Here is a 16,492-nt window from a genome sequence, read left to right as displayed (position 1 = left end):
TGTGGCAGGTTTTTTTTTTTCCTCAGGAAACATTACCACTTTAAAATGTGCAGCTATATCGCCAAAATCACACTACTTCCACTAACCTGGAACATAATGTGCGTACCCAATTATGTCCGATGCAAAGATGCATCAATCACCATCGAAAAATGTGTCCCGGGTTTATTTCAGTGCAACACTTCCACCTTGTACTTGTCTATCCAGATCTGTGTTACTCAAGCTGCTTATCAAAAGTGTGTACTGAACTCGAACCGGTACAACCTTTCAGAGTAGTATTAGCACAAGAATGTCCCTCACCCAACTCTTCAAGTGCCTGGAGTTTTAACTGCAGGATTCAAGCAACTCTAAAAATGTGTGTTCATATGTCGCAAAGCAATTTTTCACCAAGATGCGTCATCAAAAATGATTCCGTGCAAATCTAAATCAATCCATTTGTCAGACACAAAGAGATACTGTATGCTCTAACAACCAGCAGTGGTGATATAGCATTGTCCCGCCACTTCCTTCTACCTGATTGGTGGATGACTATCGCCATCCACCAGCCTATGTGGCCTCATGATTTAAGGTTAGGCTGCTGCCGGGAATGATCCTCTCTCTGCCTCTGGGCCACAAGACATTTCAGTACAGTGTGCGGCCAGAGACACAACCCCCTGGATCCGCCACTGTTGAAAGCAACCTCTTGTGTGTCTTACGATAATATGATGAACCAAATCTTTGTGAAGGAGGAGGAACATGTTATTTGGAGTAGAGGACAACCCCACATGAATATTGCTACAAACTTGAGACGGGACACAGTAAATTTACCTACAATCAAAATCCCAACGGTCAAAATCCCGACAACCACTGACCGATGGTCAAAATACCGACATTTAAAATACTGACAAGGTCAAAATACCGACATTTAAATGTCAACAGGTCAAAAAGTCGACATGGGTTTTTCATGATTTTTTCACTGAAACCGACTTGTTCACACTTTACCATCCCAGTGGACCTGGAGGGGGAATATAATAGTGTGCCGAGTGCAGTGAGGCACCGTGCAGAAGCATGGCGAGTGCAGCGAGCCATGTGGGGGGACGCGGTACACTTATACCGTGTCCATGTCGACATACACACACACAAAATGAAACAATTGAGTCGACTTTGTGACCTATCGCATTTTAAATGTTGGTATTTTGACCAGCGGGATTTTGATTGTAGGTAAATCATACTAAACCCCATGAGACAGCTTCCCAGGTGCACATTCAACACTATTATTAATTCAAGAATTTTCATATACTATTTACATTATGAACAAACTGTATTATATGTTAATTCTCTGACTGAAATAGTGCAGTCTTGTGGAAATTACTGTATCGTCATTTATTTATTTTTTCCGCCCTATGACGACTGAATGTCTGGACAAATTAAGGGTATCCTGTGGACATATAGGCCCTCATTCCGAGTTGATCGCTCGCTAGCTGTTTTTAGCAGCCGTGCAAACACATAGTCGCCGCCCACGGGGGAGTGTATTTTCGCTCTGCAAGTGTGCGAACGCCTGTGCAGCCGAGCTCTACAAAAATAGGATTTTAGTACCTACCGGTAAATCCTTTTCTCCTAGTCCGTAGAGGATGCTGGGGACTCCAAAGGGACCATGGGGTATGGACGGGATCCGCAGGAGCTTGGGCACACTGAAAAGACTTTGACTGGGTGTGAACTGTCTCCTCCCTCTATGCCCCTCCTCCAGACCTCAGTTATAGGAACTGTGCCCAGGAGAGACGGACATTTCGAGGAAAGGATTTTTGTTTAAACTAAGGGCGAGAAAACCTACCAGCCTACACCACAAACATACCGTACAACCGGAGTATCAGGAAACCAGATAACAGTATGAATTAACAACAGCAACAAGCTGTATACAACAAATACACAACCCGTGTGTAAACGAATTTAACAAGCAAAAATACACTGCAAGTAACAGTCCGCACTGGGACGGGTGCCCAGCATCCTCTACGGACTAGGAGAAAAAGGATTTACCGGTAGGTACTAAAATCCTATTTTCTCTTACGTCGTAGAGGATGCTGGGGACTCCAAAAGGACCATGGGGTCTATACCAAAGCTCCAGAACGGGCGGGAGAGTGCGAACGACTCTGCAGCACCGATTGAGCAAACATGAGGTCCTCATCAGCCAGGGTATCAAACTTGTAAAACTTAGCAAAGGTGTTTGAACCCGACCACGTAGCTGCTCAGCAAAGCTGAAGTGCCGAGACCCCTCGGGCAGCCGCCCAAGACGAGCCCACTTTTCTGGTAGAATGGGCTTTACTGACTTCGGCACCAGTAGCCCAGCCGAAGAATGAGCTTGCTGAATCGTACTACAAATCCAGCGTGCAATAGTCTGCTTAGAAGCAGGATTTCCAATCTTGTTGGAAGCATACAGGACAAACAGAGCCTCTGTTTTCCTGGCAAGAGCCGTTCTGGCGACGTAAATTTTCAAAGCTCTTACAACATCAAGAGACTTTGGAACTGCCACAGCATCCGTAGCCACAGGTACCACAATAGGTTGGTTAATGTGAAACGAAGAAACCACCTTCGGCAGAAATTGTTGATGAGTCCTCAATTCTGCTCTATCCGAATGGAAAATCAAGTATGGACTCTTGTGAGATAAGGCCGCCAACTCTGACACTCGCCTGGCAGACGCCAGAGCCAGAAGCATGACTACCTTCCAAGTGAGAAACTTTAACTCAACCGTATGCAAAGGTTCAAACCAGGGAGACATAAGAAACTGCAACACCACTTCAAGATCCCACGGCGCCACAGGGGGGACAAATGGAGGATGGATATGCATCACTCCCTTCACAAAAGTCTGAACCTCTGGGAGGACAGCCAATTCCTTTTGAAAGAAAATAGATAAAGCCGAAATTTGCACTTTGATGGAACCTAATTTCAGGCCTGCATCGACGCCTGCCTGCAGAAAATGGAGAAACCGGCCCAAGTGAAATTCCTCCACAGGAGCAGTTTTGGTCTCACACCACGAAACATACTTTCTCCAAATACGGTGATAATGTTTCGCCGTAACCTCCTTCCTAGCCTTAAGGAGAGTGGGGATGACTTCCCCAGGAATACCTTTTCGAGCTAAGATTTGGCGCTCAACTTCCATGCCATCAAACGCAGCTGCGGTAAGTCCGGAAACACGCATGGTCCCTGCAATAACAGGTCCTCTCTTAGAGGAAGCGGCCAAGGATCTTCCACTAGTAATTCCTGAAGATCCGGATACCAGGCCCTGCGTAGCCAATCTGGAACGAGAATCGCCTGAACCCTTGCTCGTCGAATGATTCCCAGCACCTTTGGAATGAGAGGAAGTGGAGGGAACACATACACCGACTGAAACACCCAAGGAGTCACCAGGGCGTCCACTGCACTGACTTGGGGGTCCCTTGACCTGGAACAATACCTCGGAAGCTTCTTGTTGAGGCGAGACGCCATCATGTCTATCAAAGGAATTCCCCAATGCTTCGTCACTTCTGCAAATACCTCTTGATGAACAGCCCACTCTCCCGGATGGAGATCGTGTCTGCTGAGGAAGTCTGCTTCCCAGTTGTCCACTCCCGGGAGGAAGACTGCTGACAGAGCGTTCACGTGCTGTTCCGTCCAGCGAAGGATTCTTGTGGCTTCCACCATAGCCGCCCTGCTCCTTGTTCCGCCTTGATGGTTTATATGCGCCACCGCTGTTATATTGTCCGCCTGGATCAGGACAGGTCGACCCTGAAGAAGGCTCTTTGCTTGTAGCAGGCCGTTGTAAATGGCTCTTAACTCGAGAACATTTATGTGGAGACAAGATTCCTGGTCTGACCATTTCCCCTGGAAATTTCTTCCTTGGGTGACTGCGCCCCAGCCTCGGAAACTTGCATCTGTTGTCAGTAGGACCCAGTCCTGGATTCCGAACCGGCACACTCCTAGGAGGTGAGAGCTTTGTAGCCACCACAGGAGAGAAAATCCTGGCCCTGGAAGATAGACTTATTTTCCGGTGCATGTGCAGATGAAACCCAGACCATTTGCTCAGCAGATCCCACTGAAACACCCGGGCATGAAACCTGCCAAACGGAATGGCTTCGTACGCCGCAACCATTTTCCCCAGAACCCGAGTACATTGATGAATCGACACACTTGTCGACCTCAGACGCTCCCTGACCATTGTCTGTAGTTCCAGAGCTTTGTCTTCCGGAAGAAACACTCTCCGTAACTCTGTGTCCAGAATTATGCCCAAAAAGGGCAGCCGAGTGGTCGGAATCAACTGAAACTTTGGCAAATTTAGAACCCAACCGTGTTGTCGCAGAACCGACAGAGACAAATCCACATTTCTTAACAATTGTTCCTTGGACCTCGCCTTTATCAGGAGATTGTCCAAGTACGGGATAATTGTAACCCCTTGTTTGCGAAGGAGAACCATCATATCCGCCATGACTTTGGTGAAAATCCTTGGGGCCGTGGAAAGCCCAAACGGCAACGTCTGAAATTGGTAATACAATCCTGTATCGCAAACCTGAGGAAAGCTTGTGCGGAGGATATATCGGGACGTGTAAGTAGGCATCCTTTATGTTGACTGACACCATAAATCCCCCCCCTTCTAGGCTGGAAATCACAGCTCGAAGAGATTCCATCTTGAACTTGAAAATTTTCATGTATGGATTGAGGGATTTTAGGTTCAGAATTGGTATGACCGAACCGTCCGGCTTCTGTACAACAAAGAGGCTCGAGTAGAACCCCTTCCCCCGTTGGGTCGGGGGAACGGGAACAATGACCTTCTGTTGACACAACTTTTGTATTGCTGCCTTCACCACCTCCCTGTCCGGAAGAGACACTGGCAAGGCCGAAATGAAAAAACGGTGAGGGGGCATCTCCTGAAACTCCAGCCTATATCCCTGAGACACTATTTCTAGGACCTAAGGATCCAGGCCTGATTGAACCCAGACCTGACTGAAGATCCGCAGACGGCCCCCCACCGGTCCGGACTCCCACAGGGGAGCCCCAGCGTCATGCGGTGGACTTGGTAGAGGTGGGGGAGGACTTTTGGTCCTGGGCGCCTGATACTGCAGGCAACTTTCTTCCCCTTCCTCTACCCTTTGAAGCGAGGAAGGATGAACCTTTTCCTCGCTTGTATTTATTTGGACGAAAGGACTGCATCTGCTGATGGGGTGCCTTTTTCTGTTTGTGTGGGAACATAAGGAAGAAAAGATGACTTACCCGCAGTCGCGGTAGACACCAGGTCAGTCAGGCCGTCACCAAACAAGACACTACCTTTGAAGGGGAGAGCTTCCATAGCTTTCTTGGAGTCGGCATCAGCATTCCATTGATGGATCCACAGCGCCCTCCTGGCCGAGATCGCCATGGCATTGGCTCTTGATCCCAAGAGACCAACATCCCTCGCCGCATCCTTCAGGTAATCTGCAGCGTCCTTGATATAACCAAGAGTCAAAAGAATATTATCTTTATCAAGGGTATCCATATCAGAAGCTAAATTATCAGCCTATTTAGCAATAGCACTACTCACCCATACCGAGCCACAGCAGGTCTGAGTAAAGCACCCGTATTAGCGAAAATGGCCTTCAAAGACGTCTCCAGCTTACGATCCGCCGGATCCTTGAGAGCTGCCGTGTCAGGGGACGGAAGCGCCATCTTCTTAGACAAACAGGATAGGGCCTTGTCGACATTCGGAGACGACTCCCATTTTTCCCTGTCATCAGAGGGGAAAGGATACGCCATGAAAATTCTCTTGGGAATCTGCCACCTCTTGTCCGGCGACTCCCAAGCCTTTTCACAAAGAGCATTCATTTCATGAGAGGGGGGAGATTTCACCTCAGGCCTTTTCCCTTTAAACAAACAAATCCTTGTTTCCTGCACCGCAGGTTCGTCAAGGATACGTAAAACATCTTTAATAGCCACAATCATGTACTGAATACTCTTAACTAGCCTTGGGTGTAAAGTAGCCTCATTGAAGTCGACATCGGAATCAGAATCCGTGTCGGTATCCGTATCTACCATCTGGGTAAACGAACGCTTTTGTGACCCTGACGGTGCCTGCACCTGAGTCAAAGCATCCTCCATGGATTTCCTCCACACTTGTGTCTGAGACTCCGATTTATCCAATCTCTTAGACAATGAGGCCACATTTGCATTAAGTGCACTTAACATCGTAACCAAATCAAGTGTCGGCTGTGCCGACAGAGCCATCTCCAGTCCTGTTTCTGCGCCCCCAGCAACCTCCTCCGGGTAGTAACACTTGGCCTCAGACATGCCGACACGTAGTACCGACACACCCACACACACACTTTGCCTCAGCTAGGGGACAGACCCACAAGGATGACTGGAGAGAGAAAACACAGAGGGAGTATGCCAGCTCACACCCCAGCGCCCATATATCACACCAAACAATATATGTGGAAAAGCGCTGCTCTTAATTAAAATATAAGCATCAAATATCTGTGCCCCCCCCCCCCCCCCCCCCCAATTTGCTCCCTTCTACTTGAATGGAGCTTGGAGGTCCCGGGCCAGCGTCTCAAGCAGCGGCTGTGGATGAGAGAAAATGGCGCTGGTGAGCTGTGCGGCTAAGTCCCGCCCCTTCCCGGCGCGCTTCAGTCCTGCACAAATTCAAACTGCTATGCTGGCGGGGGTATGGAAAACGGTGCCCGGGCACCGAAAATGCCTGTCTGCCAGCCCTTTAAGACCCCAGTAACATGCTGCCCAGGGCCCTTCCCCCCCAGCGCCCTGCACCCACAAGTGCCGTTGGTGAAGTGTGTGGGAGCATGGAGCGCAGTGCTACCGCTGCCCTGCAACCTCGTTACTGAAGTCTTCTGCCGTCTGATGTCTTCGGATCTTCACATACTCACCCAGCTTCTTTCTTCTGGCTTCTGTGAGGGTGGTGACGACGTGGCTCCGGGAACAAGCAGCTAGGCGAACCAAGTGATCGAACCCTCTGGAGCTAATGGTGTCCAGTAGCCTAAGAAGCAGAGCCCTTAACTAAGTAGAAGTAGGTCTGACTTCTCTCCCCTCAGTCCCACGCTGCAGAGAAACTCCGTAGAGCTCCCCTAGTGTGTGTCCAGTCACGCCTGGGCACAAAGTCTAACTGAGGTCTGGAGGAGAGGCTTAGAGGGAGGAGCCAGTTCACACCCAGTCAAAGTCTTTTCAGTGTGCCCAAGCTCCTGCGGATCCCGTCTATACCCCATGGTCCTTTTGGAGTCCCCAGCATCCTCTAGGACGTAAGAGAAAAACATTTTGTGCAGTTTCTGAGTAGGTCTGAACTTACTCAGCACTTGCGATCACTTCAGTCTTTTTGGTGCCGGAACTGACTTCACACAGCCACCCTCCAAACGCTTGGACACGCCTGTGTTTTCCCTACCGCTCCCAGAAAACGGTCAGTTGACACTCAAACGCCCTCTTCCTGTCAATCTTCTTGTGATCGGCTTTGCGTATGGATTCTTCGCTAAATCCATCGCTCAGCAATGATCCGCATTGTACCTGTACGATGCGCGTGCGCATTGCGGTGCATACGCATGCGCAGTAGAGACCTTATCGCAGCAAAAATCAGCATTGTGCGATCAACTTGGAATGACCCCCATACAGCGCAACTCAGGATCCTGAGGTTAATATATGCAAGTATATAATGCACCAATATTGCTTAAACAACAGTAATAAGTGAACCTATACTAATTTTAAACTAATAAGGTTCAGACAGAACACACACATAATACATACAGTACATACATACATACATACATACATACATACACGTGTGTATATATTCAATAGGGCTATGCATTGGCAAAAAGTGAATTAGGGGTCTATTTATCAAGCATTTTTACTCATAAAAGTCTGTAGACATGGCAGTTTCTGCATAATTGTATAAACTGCTTCTTTCAAAGAAATCTCCTGCATGCGTCTAGTTAGCACTGCATATTGCAGTCCCCATTATTATCAAAGGGGACTACGATGATCCCTACAGTATGTACAGTACCCATAAGCAAAGTAAAGTTTGGCACCTTTAGTTTACACCATCTTCTGCTGGTGAAAAACGCTTTAAGCCTATAGTGGTTTAGCGCAGGAGAGGAATCTTCCGATCCCTCTCCCGCAGCCTCCATCCAGCAGAGGAGTATGCATGTGCAGTATCAGATTACCACGCAGGAGTCTGCTGCCAATGTGAAAGACTTCTCCAAAATGCTAGGGATATAAGTCGCAGGGATAGCACTGTCCCTGCGGGTGAACTTTAGTGCATAGTGGGGACATTTTCATTCAATATGAAAATATATGCTGCAATGCAGATTGTTAATTATTGCAGCGGTACCCTGATTATCAATACATAGGCCCCTTAGCCATTGACTTTAGTATTCTACGTTTCACTCTGGGGGTATTTAAAATGTTCTTCTCGTGATATTTATAGAAGATACAGGTATATTTTACCAGATGGCCACACTGTGGCTGTCCAGCTACAGAGAAACTACAAGTCTCAGCATGCTTCACCAGTTATTGAAACAGGTAAACTGAACATACATATATTACTTATATCAGGTACATGCAACCTCCGAGCCGCCAGCTGTGTGTACATACAAATCCCAGCATGGCATACGGTTGGCGGGGCATGCTGGCCCTTGAAATTTCAAAACAGCTGGATTGCCATAGGCTCTAGGAGAAAGCAGACACCTAAAACACAGACGAACAAGTCCAGTCCAAGTGTAAAAACGACATAAGACGACTGATCAGACAGCAGCGCGGATCGGCCAGTGCATTAGCTTTCCCTCCACAGCATCCGATCTTTACTATCGATCACCTGAAACTTTCTACAGCCCCACATGCGGATAATTAGCCTGTGCTGTCAAGTGATGCGCATCCAGAAAGATACTGCACTTCACTGATTGGAGCCACTTACCTGCAACTCTCAGCAGCCGTGCCAGAGCCAGCAGTTTTGCTGACTGCTTGTAGCTGGTCTGGGACTGAGAAATACACTTCTTGATGAGGCTGAGCCGGCTGGAACACAAGCGCACTGTGAGGACAAGGAGAGAGAGACACAGATTACACATACCGTTAAGTACTGATTAAAGTTTCAGTGACAAGTGTACTGTTTAAATAAAAAATAAAAAAAACACATATGTGCAGCTAATACAGAATAAATGAATGGAAACAAGCAAATGGTTTTATTCAACTCCCCCCCAAAATTGTTATTAAAATGGTTTGTAAAACATTGTTATGTGTCTCATGTCTTTTGATAAACAACAAGGACTTACTAGCTACTTACTTACTAGAATGTCCCACTCATATTTTTATTTAAAAAATTGGGTCAGAAAAACCTACTTGGACTTCATAAGCCTGCGCCCTTATCTATTACATAACTTCCTATAGCCCCTTATCTATTACAGAACTTCCTATAGCCCCTTATCTATTACATAACTTCCTATAGCCCCTTATCTATTACATAACTTCCTATAGCCCCTTATCTATTACATAACTTCCTATAGCCCCTTATCTATTACAGAACTTCCTATAGCCCCTTATCTATTACATAACTTCCTATAGCCCCTTATCTATTACATAACTTCCTATAGCCCCTTATCTATTACATAACTTCCTATAGCCCCTTATCTATTACATAACTTCCTATAGCCCTTTATCTATTACATAACTTCCTATAGCCCTTTATCTATTACATAACTTCCTATAGCCCCTTATCTATTACAGAACTTCCTATAGCCCCTTATCTATTACATAACTTCCTATAGCCCCTTATCTATTACATAACTTCCTATAGCCCCTTATCTATTACATAACTTCCTATAGCCCCTTATCTATTACATAACTTCCTATAGCCCTTTATCTATTACATAACTTCCTATAGCCCCTTATCTATTACATAACTTCCTATAGCCCCTTATCTATTACATAACTTCCTATAGCCCTTTATCTATTACATAACTTCCTATAGCCCCTTATCTATTACATAACTTCCTATAGCCCCTTATCTATTACATAACTTCCTATAGCCCCTTATCTATTACATAACTTCCTATAGCCCTTTATCTATTACATAACTTCCTATAGCCCTTTATCTATTACATAACTTCCTATAGCCCCTTATCTATTACATAACTTCCTATAGCCCTTTATCTATTACATAACTTCCTATAGCCCCTTATCTATTACATAACTTCCTATAGCCCCTTATCTATTACATAACTTCCTATAGCCCCTTATCTATTACATAACTTCCTATAGCCCTTTATCTATTACATAACTTCCTATAGCCCTTTATCTATTACATAACTTCCTATAGCCCCTTATCTATTACATAACTTCCTATAGCCCCTTATCTATTACATAACTTCCTATAGCCCCTTATCTATTACATAACTTCCTATAGCCCCTTATCTATTACATAACTTCCTATAGCCCCTTATCTATTACATAACTTCCTATAGCCCCTTATCTATTACATAACTTCCTATAGCCCCTTATCTATTACATAACTTCCTATAGCCCCTTATCTATTACATAACTTCCTATAGCCCCTTATCTATTACAGAACTTCCTATAGCCCTTTATCTATCACATAACTTCCTATAGCCCCTTATCTATTACATAACTTCCTATAGCCTCTTATATATTACATAACTTCCTATAGCCCCTTATCTATTACATAACTTCCTATAGCCCCTTATCTATTACATAACTTCCTATAGCCCCTTATCTATTACATAACTTCCTATAGCCCCTTATCTATTACAGAACTTCCTATAGCCCCTTATCTATCACATAACTTCCTATAGCCCCTTATCTATTACATAACTTCCTATAGCCCCTTATCTATTACATAACTTCCTATAGCCCCTTATCTATTACATAACTTCCTATAGCCCCTTATCTATTACATAACTTCCTATAGCCCCTTATCTATTACATAACTTCCTATAGCCCTTTATCTATCACATAACTTCCTATAGCCCCTTATCTATTACATAACTTCCTATAGCCCCTTATCTATTACATAACTTCCTATAGCCCCTTATCTATTACATAACTTCCTATAGCCCCTTATCTATTACATAACTTCCTATAGCCCCTTATCTATTACATAACTTCCTATAGCCCCTTATCTATTACATAACTTCCTATAGCCCCTTATCTATTACATAACTTCCTATAGCCCCTTATCTATTACAGAACTTCCTATAGCCCCTTATCTATTACATAACTTCCTATAGCCCCTTATCTATTACATAACTTCCTATAGCCCCTTATCTATTACATAACTTCCTATAGCCCCTTATCTATTACATAACTTCCTATAGCCCCTTATCTATTACATAACTTCCTATAGCCCCTTATCTATTACATAACTTCCTATAGCCCCTTATCTATTACATAACTTCCTATAGCCCCTTATCTATTACATAACTTCCTATAGCCCCTTATCTATTACAGAACTTCCTATAGCCCCTTATCTATTACATAACTTCCTATAGCCCCTTATCTATTACATAACTTCCTATAGCCCCTTATCTATTACAGAACTTCCTATAGCCCCTTATCTATCACATAACTTCCTATAGCCCCTTATCTATTACATAACTTCCTATAGCCCCTTATCTATTACATAACTTCCTATAGCCCCTTATCTATTACATAACTTCCTATAGCCCCTTATCTATTACATAACTTCCTATAGCCCCTTATCTATTACATAACTTCCTATAGCCCCTTATCTATTACATAACTTCCTATAGCCCCTTATCTATTACATAACTTCCTATAGCCCCTTATCTATCACATAACTTCCTATAGCCCTTTATCTATCACATAACTTTCTATAGCCCCTTATCTATTACATAACTTCCTATAGCCCCTTATCTATTACATAACTTCCTATAGACCCTTATCTATTACATAACTTCCTATAGCCCCTTATCTATTACATAACTTCCTATAGCCCCTTATCTATTACATAACTTCCTATAGCCCCTTATCTATTACAGAACTTCCTATAGCCCCTTATCTATTACATAACTTCCTATAGCCCCTTATCTATTACATAACTTCCTATAGCCCCTTATCTATTACATAACTTCCTATAGCCCCTTATCTATTACAGAACTTCCTATAGCCCCTTATCTATTACATAACTTCCTATAGCCCCTTATCTATTACATAACTTCCTATAGCCCCTTATCTATTACATAACTTCCTATAGCCCCTTATCTATTACATAACTTCCTATAGCCCCTTATCTATCACATAACTTCCTATAGCCCCTTATCTATTACATAACTTCCTATAGCCCCTTATCTATTACATAACTTCCTATAGCCCCTTATCTATCACATAACTTCCTATAGCCCCTTATCTATTACATAACTTCCTATAGCCCCTTATCTATTACAGAACTTCCTATAGCCCCTTATCTATCACATAACTTCCTATAGCCCCTTATCTATCACATAACTTCCTATAGCCCTTTATCTATTACATAACTTCCTATAGCCCCTTATCTATTACATAACTTCCTATAGCCCCTTATCTATTACAGAACTTCCTATAGCCCCTTATCTATTACATAACTTCCTATAGCCCCTTATCTATTACATAACTTCCTATAGCCCCTTATCTATTACATAACTTCCTATAGCCCCTTATCTATTACATAACTTCCTATAGCCCCTTATCTATTACATAACTTCCTATAGCCCCTTATCTATTACATAACTTCCTATAGCCCCTTATCTATCACATAACTTCCTATAGCCCCTTATCTATCACATAACTTCCTATAGCCCCTTATCTATCACATAACTTCCTATAGCCCCTTATCTATCACATAACTTCCTATAGCCCCTTATCTATTACATAACTTCCTATAGCCCCTTATCTATTACATAACTTCCTATAGCCCCTTATCTATCACATAACTTCCTATAGCCCCTTATCTATCACATAACTTCCTATAGCCCCTTATCTATTACATAACTTCCTATAGCCCCTTATCTATTACATAACTTCCTATAGCCCCTTATCTATTACATAACTTCCTATAGCCCCTTATCTATCACATAACTTCCTATAGCCCCTTATCTATTACATAACTTCCTATAGCCCCTTATCTATTACATAACTTCCTATAGCCCCTTATCTATTACATAACTTCCTATAGCCCCTTATCTATTACATAACTTCCTATAGCCCCTTATCTATTACATAACTTCCTATAGCCCCTTATCTATTACAGAACTTCCTATAGCCCCTTATCTATTACATAACTTCCTATAGCCCTTTATCTATTTCATAACTTCCTATAGCCCCTTATCTATTACATAACTTCCTATAGCGTACGTCTAGCTGCACCGCCCACCCCTCACAGCTCTCACTGGCTGCCCGATTTCCAAGCACGCCCTCACTTCTGTCTTCTGCCACTAGAACTGCTAGGACTTGACTGTCCCTCCCGTCACCAGTCCCCAACCACCTGAGGGGGGAGAGTGGTGGAGGGCTCATCGGGGAGGGGGTGGTAAAAAGTAGAGACCTGCCCTAACAGCCCCCCCCCATCCCCCCCTCCTACATTCAGAATCTAGTTTAGCTTTAGTACCAAGGAGAACCTGTTGAACTGCATTTTAAATATAACTCAGCACACAAAATATTTGTAAATGAATAAATGGAATCCCACATTTCAAAATCAAATGAGTGGAGATGCAGTACTGTATGCTTTACCGTACACCAACATCCTCTGATGCACGCTAGTCTACCACACCAGTTACAGCCAGATGTTCTCAGATAATGGAACCTGCTTGTTGGGCAGGAGTAATACTCCGTTATGAAGAACAGCAAGTGCTTCCATAAGGCTACAGATACTACATTAAGCCAGCAGCATGCATAAAGTTGTAGGTACAAAGGGAAATGACAGGAATTACAGCAAATACTCCAATACAAACTGTATACATCACAGACATGGAATCCTCAATGCACTACAGCTGCTCACCTTCAATAGAGAGACTTTAAACTCATTTCTAAAACCTGCTTTCCCTTTAATTCTTATGCTGTATCTGTTATTTTTATGCAGTTCTGTATATTGTATATCACATTGCTCTAACAACCACTGTGGAAGCCAAATCGCCAGATGTACTAAACCTTAAAAAGGGGTAAAGCGGAGAGAGATAAAGTACCAGCTGATCAGCTCCTGTCTTTTTTCAAACACAGCCTATTAATGGCCATTAGGAGCTGATTGGATGGTACTTTATCACTTTTCAAGGATTAGTACATCTCCCCCAAAGACACGACAAAGGTGGGAAAGGTGTACTGTTACAGGCCCACTCAAAAACGTGGGGACTGTAACGTGGGGACTGTAAGATGCCTTATTTTTATGTCTTCGTCAGTGACTGTGGGATACACAAAGCAGTGGGCGAGGTGGTGGGGGTGCTATATTAATAATACACACTTCTTACCCCTATGATGCTGATGCTGGGTACACACTCTATTTGGCAGCCTTTCGTGGTCACACATTTTCCCCACTGGGCCGTGAAAGCATAACCCACGCAAATACTAGGAAAGGATCCCGCCAACAGACTGTGACTGTTGTGCTCTTTTACTAACACTCATCAGTGCAGGACAGACATTATTACCCAGCAAAAGTTATTATAGCAAGCTCACTGTACAGGGGGAAAAGACAGCTAGGAAGAGTTTACAGAAACTCAACTTATGGGGGACACTTGATTTAGAGGGACATGTACTAAGCAGTGATCAAAGTGGAGAAGTGAGCCAGTGGAGAAGTTGCCTATGGCAACCAATCAGCTGCTCTGTATACTTTTATAGCATGCAAATTATAAACATTACGTCAATGCTGATTGGTTGCCATGGGCAACTTCTCCACTGGCTCACTTCTCCACTTTTATCACTGCTTCGTACATCTCCCCCTTAAGTCTCCCTATTCTTATACCACTGAAGAATAAAGAACACTATAGACACCTCAACAGTTTATCTATAGGTGGGATCCTGTGTGTCTTCTCCTACATTCCCAGTGGACAAAACATTAACGAAAAAGACCGTTATAAATGTCACACTTCAGAAATAGTGATTATTACACTGTATGTGTTGCTTTATGTTTTGCCGAACTCTTTCCATTGTTCATATAAGCAACCCTGACTCAGGCCAAAAGGCAGAAAAAAAGGAAAAAATCAGGCATATGATTCCAATGAAAGTCTACAGCCATGCCGGCTTCTTAGCCCATGATCTCTGGTTCACTATGAACGCATGGGGGGAGGTCCCGCACACGTTTAACTCAGAGTGCCTCCAGCAACAGAGGTGATGAGTTAACATTTCAATCAATACTGTACGTTCTGCCAGAGAGCTGCCAAGTGTCTGAGATACAGTATCAGCCACCCTGGACAGGATAGCACGGGCAGCTGACTGCAGCTGGGGGTTCTCTCTCACGAGATGCCCAGAGAGCCAAGCTGGGCAGGTTGGTTGGCAGTAAGACTAAGCCGCTGGGCATTCGCTCCTCAGATTTCCTAACAATCAGAATCACAATGCAGAAGTGTAGACATTTATCACAATTGGAAAACACACAGCGCAGGAGCAGATGTTCTAGACAGACAATAATGGAAAAAGAGGATACAGATGCCTTACACAGAGCTGTGCGCTCAGAAAGGAGATAATGAAAGCAACATTAAGCAGCGGAGTGTGTGAAGATCTAATAAGTAATCAGCATGCAAAACTGTAATGTTCTAGAGAACAAAAGGCGGTGACGGAAGTTACCCGAGGTAACCGAGTTACACTGTAACAAGTCCTTATTACTTCCCAATAGACTCCCGCGGTGTCTCCAGCCCCAGCCATTTCTCTTGTGCGCAGATTAAGATGGCAGTCTTAGAAATAAAGCATATTTATTCGGCTATTTCTACCGCACGTTTATTGCATTAGTTATAAGAGAGCGCGGCTCTGCTTATAAAGCTTTTCTTAGCTTGCTGTAAGGAGATATAAAAATGTCTGCATATGTTTAATGGTCGCTCAAGTAGGCGGAAATATTTTACAGGGACGCATGTGATTCTGAGCGTTCTGGAATGTTCGGCTTTCTATTTATTATGGCATAACCTCACGGGACGGTAAGAGTCACATTTAGCCGCTGGTATTGATTATATTGGTGGTTTGTTTTTGTTTTTTTACTAACTGAATCGTTCACCTTTTGTTACACATTTGTTAGAGTGAGTTTATGAAGTTGCAGAATATTTCACATTTGTCGTCATTGTCTTTTGCAGTCTTTAAAGTCACATTAGACCAGGACACCCTGGCTGACGGCAATCAGATTCCACTGCTCTGTAATGAGGTAAGTGTATGTGTAGTAGGTGATTGCACAGGATGTCCTAACACACTGCTGACACTAGTTACAGTACCTGTTTCCTGGGTGCAGAACATTGGGTCGAAGGGAAAAAGGTCGACAGTGTCTAAGTCGACCCCAATAGGTCAACACGGACAAAAGGTCAACACGGAGAAAAGGTAGAGG

General features: G+C 43.8%; 1 protein-coding gene across 3 annotated transcripts in view; it reads right to left on the bottom strand.

Annotated features, from left to right (window-relative positions):
* The window catches only part of NBAS (NBAS subunit of NRZ tethering complex), a 1,316,984-nt gene that overhangs the window by 769,490 nt on the left and 531,002 nt on the right, over positions 1-16,492 (bottom strand). For all 3 annotated transcript variants that reach the window (XM_063915380.1, XM_063915382.1, XM_063915381.1), the window contains one exon: positions 8,891-9,004. In XM_063915380.1, coding sequence (XP_063771450.1) covers positions 8,891-9,004 — 114 coding nt within the window. The remainder of the gene's footprint in view (positions 1-8,890; positions 9,005-16,492) is intronic.

Source organism: Pseudophryne corroboree, chromosome 4, assembly GCF_028390025.1.
Source record: "Pseudophryne corroboree isolate aPseCor3 chromosome 4, aPseCor3.hap2, whole genome shotgun sequence".
NCBI lineage: Eukaryota > Metazoa > Chordata > Amphibia > Anura > Myobatrachidae > Pseudophryne > Pseudophryne corroboree.
The sequence above is the reverse complement of the archived record's forward strand: the minus strand, read 5'-3'. Positions and strand labels throughout refer to the sequence as shown.